The sequence below is a fragment of the Triticum dicoccoides genome, chromosome 5B (assembly GCF_002162155.2).
Source record: "Triticum dicoccoides isolate Atlit2015 ecotype Zavitan chromosome 5B, WEW_v2.0, whole genome shotgun sequence".
In the NCBI taxonomy this organism is placed as follows: domain Eukaryota; kingdom Viridiplantae; phylum Streptophyta; class Magnoliopsida; order Poales; family Poaceae; genus Triticum; species Triticum dicoccoides.
The window spans coordinates 673,768,968-673,777,126 of record NC_041389.1 but is presented as its reverse complement, the minus strand read 5'-3'; the positions used below and the strand labels follow the sequence as shown (position 1 = coordinate 673,777,126).

Sequence of the window (8,159 nt, the reverse complement as noted above, 5' to 3'; positions counted from 1 at the left end):
TAACGCGTGAGACAGTTCAACCTCGCCTCAAAGATATCTGAAGTTCATAAAGTGGGCCATAAACATTTCAGGGATCTCTCAAATTTTTGGTGAATTTTTCACTAAATGGTCTGTAATTGTTAGCATCCTATAAACTTGGCCAAACATTATAAAGTTTGACTTAGATCGGAGCTAATATGCAAAGTAAAAAAAAGGAAGGGAGTATATATGAGACTAAAGATTAGGGGCCTGCTAGGGCTCAGGTGACTGAATTCAGGATTTGATCAGTCATTTTTTCTGTGACAACCTGCTAACTACTCTACCATGGATGGTGATGCATGCCTGCAACGGCTTGGTGTGTGCGTGAGTAAGTGGTTAGTAGCACGGAAATTCAATTTGGCTCTCGGGTGCACATGCTCCGGGGTCCAAAAATAATTTTTCAAATGTCAAAAAAATCATGACAAAATTTTTATGTGATCTTAGTCACATCGAAATGCTACCTGCAAATTTTGAGGCAAAAAGGTTAAGCATTTTTGCACATGCAAAAAAAGTTGAAGACAATATGTCACCCCAATTTTGTTTTCTTCACCGACGAAACATTGTTGCTCTGTTTAGATGAAATTTGTCAAGCATACTTGTGACACTAACGAAAACATCTACAAAAAATTTCAGATTTTATTGATTCTTACGTGTTTGTTTTTAAATTTACTGTTCATCCGGGAGCATAGGCTCCCGGGAGCCAAAAACGCCCCTCCGGGCAGCATGAATAAAGCACAGCCTACTCAACGATACATGAATGTGCTAAAAATTATATGTAAAATCTCTAGTCTCTCGAACTTTTGACACATCCTGCTGAATGAAGAGCATAACTGAGAACGACTGGTCAAGAAATGTGTACCTTAGGCAGGTCATAGTGGGAGTAACATAGGTAGTAACATAGATGCCACATAAGCAAAAATGATGATGTGGCAAGTAGTTAATGAGGAGAGAGGCAAATAGAGTAACATAATATGTTACCATCACATAGTGGTTTCCAATGCATAATGAGTCTACAAAATAATAAATGAAGGCAACTATGTTACCACACCTATGACACTACCCTCTATGAAGGTAGTAACATAGACTAGTAACATATGTATGTTACTAGTCTAAGTTACTCCCCACTATGACCAGCCTTATGACGAAATGAACGTGCTTTCAAACTTAAAGAATGTCAGGCCGGTTTTCTTTAGAAAAGCGCACCACATCATGAGGCAAAGAAATAGCCGGCCAATGCATCGAGACCATAAACATAAAGCGCGGGGGGAGGTAAGCATGTCTCCATCCATCTCATCCGAACCACTACGCTTAACCTAACCAGCCGCACGGCCAATCCGATTGCTGCTCCGGCCCGAGCCGCTGTACTGTATAGCTCATTCGACGTTGACATGGGGCTCGCAGGCGGCTGGTGCCCACGTAAATCCGGCGGCCGGTCGTGGTACCGGATGTGGTATTTTAGTCGGGATCACGGCAGGAACGCAACTGCCTCAACCGGCTCTTTCCATTTGGAATCCATGCACCAAGGTGCCCGGCGGTCTGTCGGCCTGTCATCGTGTCTTTCCGTTTGGCCGAACGTGACTGCCCGGGCGGGCTGTGATGGTGTCATTTTCGCCGTGGCCGACACCAACAGGGGAGACACGACAAGGCGCCAAGTAAATAATTCTTCCTGGAAACGAAACAGGGTGTGCACGCGCGCCTATAAAACAACTCTTTGCTCGCGTTGCCACCCATCGCATTCTCCCGCTCGGCGTCTGGAGTTTGGAGACTGTTGTTCGATCGACCTCCGGCCGCTCCCGCTTGTAGTAGTAAGAGCAGAGTCGATCGACGCACAGGCCGGAAATGCCGACGACCACGGTGGAGGACTTGCCCGCCGACGTGCTGGCCTGCGCGCTGCGCCGCCTCGACGGCCCGTCGCTGGCCGCCGCCAGCTGCGCCACGGCAGGCCTCCGCGCCCTCGCCGCGGACCCGGAGACGTGGCGCGCGCTCTGCCTCGCGCGGTGGCCGTCGCTGGGCCTGGAGACCTCGCTGGAACGCAACGTCCTTGGCTCTCCGGCCGTCTCTCCGCAGCGCCTCTTCGCCGACGCCTTCCCCTTCCCGTCCACCTCCACTTCCACGGATGCCGCCGCAGCCGATCAGTGCCTCCCCGGCGAGCTGGTCTCCGCCGTGGACGTCTACCAGAATGGCGCGCCCCGGCCCCTCTTCTCCCGGGTCGTGGAGACCTCCACGTCGTCCTCGTGGTTCCTGGCCTCGCCCTTCCGCGTGGACGCCGTCGAGTGCAAGGACCCGGCACGGATGGCCTCGGCCTCGTTCTCGCCGTCGGAGCTGGAGCTGAGCTGGATCGTGGTCGACCCCCGGAGCGGGCGGGCGGTGAACGTGTCGAGCCGGCGGGCGGTGGCCGTGGACAGGCACTGGTACACGGGCGAGACGCTGGTGCGGTACGCGGTGGTGCTCGGCGGGAGCAAGTTCGAGGCCACGGTCACCTGCTCAGAGGAGGCCGGGTGCCTTAGCCTCAGGGAGGTCAGCCTGAGCGTCGAGGACGCCGACGGCGCGGCGGTGAGCGGCGAAGGCAGCCTGCGGCTTTTGGAGGCCGCGATGGAGGGGCCGAGGAGCAAAGGAGGGGACAAAGAAAGAGAGGAGGCCAAGAGGAGGTACGAGGAGTTCGTGAGGAGCAAGAGGGGGAGGAAGGAGTCCAAGGCGAGGCGGGAGGTGCTGGTGGACCTGTGCTGCTCCGCCGTCAGCGCCGTCGCCGTGCTCAGCTTCCTCGCCTCCGTCGTGCTCCGGTAGAGTCCGTCAGGCAGGGTCCGGATATCTGGGTAACTCGTGAAACATGTAGTACAACAGTTTTTCCACTAGAATATGAGCAAAAAGGTACAGTGATTTGACTGCTGACAGTGAAGCGGGCAAATCCTATTTCTACTGTTAGACCCGAAAATTCAGGCAGCACAGTGCTCGCAATTAAACCACGGTGGTCTACTCCGACTATTGGTGACAAATCCCACATTGCCACATGTGTCCCACCGGCCCTCATTGCTAGCGCTAAGCTGACGCCCACCAGAATCATGATATACTTCACTGAGTATATGGTCTGAACTTGATCCAGTGAAGACAGGCAAGAGCTTGGATGCAGGACGAACTCAGACTTCAATGCCAATAGTTCAATGGTGACACACAAATCCACCCAGTTAACTCAAAGTTGAGCAGCCCAAAAGGCCTGACGACGATCGGGAATATGCACACCAAATTTACACACTACCACCCTAGCTAGCTAACAGGCTCAGACTAAGGCGTCGCTACGACGAGTAGGCCGACGGCTTTGGGTCTCGGCCAGGCTCCTTCAGAAGGTCTCCCGAGCTTTTGCGGCGACCTTTGCCGCTGTTGCTTGCGCCGGGCGCCGTTTTGCTTCCACTCTTGGGGTCTTGAGGCCTCTCATCTGCCGGTCTTCTGGTTGGGTCGCTGGAGTCTTGTATCCCTTCCAGAATAGAGACCACGGCGTCCATGGACGGCCTCATCTTAGCTTCGAAGGACAGGCACTCGACAGCCAGTGCAGCGATTGTCTGGGCTCCGTTCAGGGAGTACTGGCCTTCTAGCCTGGTATCAAGGACACGGAAAATCTTGCGCTTGTGTGTGAGATATGGCCGGGCCCATTCGACAAGGTTGTGCTCGCCCTGGGGACGGTTCTTGTCAATGGCGCGACGGCCTGACAGCATCTCCAGAAGCACTACCCCGAAGCTATAGATGTCGCTCTTGGCAGTGAGATGGCCTGAAAATGTTGATTTGTTAAATGGATGTTCATCACATGCCGAATAGGAGATGTTTGGTAAATGTTATGAAAAAGTACCTAGATGTTTGGTAAATGTTCTGTACCTAGAAGGCAGAATTTTAACATTCTCACAACAAAGTAAATTAAGCGGAATTCAAAATGTTAGATGACCTGAAAATAGGGACTACTGACTAGTTAAATGAATATTTTCTACATACTGAATATGAACGCTAGGTAAATTTTACCAGAAGGCAGCATAGCAACATTTGCTCAGCAAAATAAATTAAGATTAGTTACATAACAATCAATATGATTTTATGGAACAACTTATGGTTGAAGACAATTCAAATCACCATCAAACATTTCCTACATAGTTTGTATTCACACCTTTGTACACCGTATACATAAATCATGCATTTCAAGCATTGGCATTTGGGATATTCAATCAGAGCCTGACATGGAACGCATTTATACTGCATGTCTAGCAAATTGAACAAAGTAAAAGTCTTTTCAATAATGGGATCTGCAGGGCAACGGATGATGCGCATAAGAGGAAACAGCTTACACATTTTTAATGAATTACAGCCTACACTAACTTCTATGAACTAATGCACTAAGAGCTCTGCGCTAACATTCAATGGTTCCAGTCACATGACAATGTTTTATATCCAAGGCAAGCAAATGTGCAGAATTCTGGCTCGATAAAACATAAAATTGCAAGTCAAAGGTTACCTGTTGAGAGATATTCTGGAGCTGCATAACCATATGTTCCCATTACCCTTGTGGACACATGACTCTTCTCACCAACAGGGCCATCCTTTGCCAATCCAAAATCAGAGAGTTTTGCGGTATAGTCCTGGGAAGTAAAATATGCATTTGTTTCAGTAGATATCAGATGGTCATAGAGGTTAGCTATGGTATATTGATGATTCACTTTCACTTACTGTGTCAAGGAGAATATTGGATGTCTTAAAATCTCTATAAATAACTTTAGCCTCTGCACTGTGAAGGTAGGCTAGTCCTTTAGCAGCTCCGAGTGCAACCTTCATTCTTAGGTTCCATGAAAGAGGTTGAAAGTGTGAGCCCCCTACATCAAGGATTCATATGTAGCAAGTTATAACCATAACGTACTACAGTCTGGATCGATATCGTATGCAAAATGAATAAGACGGCAGTAGAGCACCAAGTCATAGTTTAACTTACTCCTGAAAAGATGATTTTCCAAGCTCCCACGTGGCATGCACTCGTACACTAGGAGCCTGTGTTCATCCTCTAAGCAGTACCCAATTAGCTTCACAAGGTTGGTATGGCAAAACTGACCTAGGTAATTAACTTCAGCCTATAAATGGACACATAATAAAGTCAGAAAAATATACAGGTGTTTGGTTAACACTTTTGAAAAATATCCTCTAATGAATTCAGATGCATCACATAAAGGACAGAGGTGCGAACCATTGGACTTTTGAAGCTGTAACTAAGGAATTCAGATACATCACATAAATATGCCAATAATCAAAAGTAAACTTCGGAGAAAAATGACATCCAAGAACAACAGCAAGAAATGGAATGGCAGTCATGCTCACCAACCACTCTCGGTGCCCTTGCAAACCCTCCAGGTTGAGTCTTTTCACAGCAACAGGTATTCCAGTACCAGGTTTGCAAGCTGACAATGTATGCTCATCAATCCATCCTTTGTAGACAGATCCAAACCCTCCTTCGCCGAGCACACTGTCAGGACGGAAGTTCCTTGTGGCTAACCTGAGATCATTATAACTGAAGACCTTAACATTGGCTGATTGCAAGATCTCACATTCAGTCTTTGCACTTGGAGGCATGGAAGCTGAAGAAGCTCGACTGCTGCAGGCACTAAGCCTACTCCCATCTTTACCACTACCCCTTGAGAACATTCCTGCAAATAATGTCTTTAGTGCAGATTCTACTGACTGAAACATACATAAAATGCAAAATCAAGTCATCTATTTGAAATGGAAGTATTATCTCATGAATTAGTTTTTGCACTAGCCTATCCCAGGTCCACAGAATGAACATCATGTATCGCAAGTTCCGAACACTTGACATTTTTTAAGGAAATTTTGCACAGTAATTAGGAACTGGTTGTAACAAGGAATCATCACTTGGCTTTATCTGAAACTTGATATGAGGATCAGGAGTTGCAAGACTAGCCATTGAAGTCTGTGGTAGACGATGCTAGTGATAATGGATTGACTGGTGTCCCAGAAGTTGGTGCAAAGAGCATTTTGATAGGGGTTGGCAAGCAACAGGGCACAGATGATATTTAAATGTGAATGGTGATATGCTTCTGACCCAAAAGATTAAATGATTATTTGCGTCGAGCACTGTCGCATAATGGATATGGTGAAAATCAGAGGGGTTCCCCTCCATGAAGTGGTCAGATACATAAATTAACAGTAGACCTTGTCCCACCAAATGTACGTCCGTTGCCCACTTGCCATGCCACATAGCATATCCAGAGGCTTAGCATATTTATATACTGGGTATAGAAATGCCACCTAATAATGGCAGTTAAACGCTGATTTTTTGGTACACCCAGTTGAATAACGGAACTGGATAGTACACGTCAATCACAAACAAAAAAGTTCTGCCCGTTACTGGGAAAGAAAATAATAGCGTTATATTATATCCAATTGTTTGTAGACATGGAACATACGCAATTAATGACTGGTGAATATGCGCGGGAAACAGACAGACCGGTGTGAACTAAAAAAATCAAGGTGTGTGCTCTATACTGGACTTATGTATGATATCTGAACAGGTGGTTTAACAAATTTTAGTATCAACTTAAACAAGGAACAACTTGAGCTCTTCTCCTGTTCCTATCAATAATTAATTTAGACGAATAGCAATACAGAAACAACTAGTCAACCCTAACTGTTCTCTTTTCCTTGACAAGCAGCTGCCCCTAAGTTCATGTGACACACTTTTTATTTTAAGGAAAAATAAGTAAATAAACAAAGTCAACTGATAGTCATTCATATACATGCCAGAATGCCACTACAAGTGCCGTACTGCACTGTAGTATTAGTCTTGCTTCAATCAAATGTTTCTTGGTCAACCTGTGGTCAGCACAGAGTACCAATAGATACGATGCTAAGATATCTACGCCAATCAAATGTTTCTTGGTCAACAACAGTGGGTGATTTGAATTCACCAAGCTAAGTGTCAGTGCAGAGTACCAACAGATATGATGCTAAAATTATCCACCACAATCAAATGTTTCTTGGTGAGCAACTGAAACAAGGGTATTTTCAATTCATCGTGCTAAGTGGTTAGCGCAGAGTAACAACACATAAGATGCTAAAACATCCACACCACACCCCAACCCACATAACACACACCACACTGAGAGGCAGGTACATGTCCTGTCCCATACCATTGCCGTCTGATAACGATAAGCACTATCCAATTCATGATGGTAGAGCATGTACTACAGTACTACACATGGTACTAGCTAGTGAAGCAATAATGTTAGTAGGAGCGAAGCATCGATGTCCAATGACTGTACAATAGAAGGTACCCACCACCTAATAAAGCCTATACCACCAATGGCACAGGCCCTATGAAGCCTCACAAGGCAGCCAAGGCTTACTTTGGGGAGACCACTCTAAAAGCAACGACGATATCTCGCTTTAGTGTGCCGATTGAACACTTTGAAGCAACTAGGCCACTAGCTATGTGAGCGTGACCAAATCAAACCACCAGATCACCCCCGAAGTAGACGGAATCACGCATACAAACAAGTTAAGCCTTTTGCAAACTGCACAAGCCTAATTGCGCGCAACAGGAACCCGCTAATGGCACCGATTTCCACCTGAATCCTAGGAACCGGTCGTGTAATCGAAAGGGCAATCCATCCACCCAACGCGCGCGGAAGCCTTAAATGGGAATGGATTGGTGTTCGCATCTGGGACCGCCGCGCGGAGCTCGCAAGCAGGAATCGACCGGAACCTGCCCGCATCGGATCGCCCAAAAACTAGTGGGAAGTGGAGGAGCAGGCCGAACCTGAGGCGCCCGGGTGGGTGCTCCCATCCTTGATCCGCGTGCCCCAGCAGTTCCCCATCCGCCGCGGCGGCCCGGCGCACCAACCAGCCCAAGCAACAGCAACAACCCTACCGGGCCAAACCGAGCAAGCAGCCGAGGGTCGCGGAGGGGGTGAAGCGGCGGCGGCGGCGAGCGGTCCGCCTCATGCGGGGGCGGGAATTCGGGCGAGCGGGCTAGGGTTCCTCTCGGCAGCGGCGGGGAGGGGGGCGATAAATAGTGGCCGCGGCGAGCGGTGGCGTGGCGGGGCGCGTGAGGAGAGAGAAGGGGGGAGCGAGAGTGGGCGAAAGCGAGAGGAGTTAAT

General features: G+C 48.0%; 2 protein-coding genes across 2 annotated transcripts; one reads left to right on the top strand and one right to left on the bottom strand.

The window, feature by feature from the left end:
* The first annotated feature begins 1,767 nt into the window (after positions 1-1,767).
* On the top strand, positions 1,768-2,907 carry LOC119312531 (probable F-box protein At2g36090). Its single transcript, XM_037588268.1, has one exon. The coding sequence runs from the start codon at positions 1,858-1,860 to the stop codon at positions 2,800-2,802; it is 945 nt and encodes a 314-aa protein (XP_037444165.1). The 5' UTR covers positions 1,768-1,857; the 3' UTR covers positions 2,803-2,907.
* A 233-nt stretch (positions 2,908-3,140) lies between these two features.
* On the bottom strand, positions 3,141-8,146 carry LOC119312530 (receptor-like cytoplasmic kinase 176). The gene is made up of 6 exons (XM_037588267.1): positions 7,820-8,146; positions 5,362-5,687; positions 4,982-5,117; positions 4,723-4,865; positions 4,511-4,634; positions 3,141-3,778 (listed from the first exon to the last, which is right to left on the bottom strand). The coding sequence occupies exons 1-6, from the start codon at positions 7,875-7,877 to the stop codon at positions 3,309-3,311; spliced, it is 1,257 nt and encodes a 418-aa protein (XP_037444164.1). The 5' UTR covers positions 7,878-8,146; the 3' UTR covers positions 3,141-3,308.
* Between the last annotated feature and the right edge of the window lie 13 nt (positions 8,147-8,159).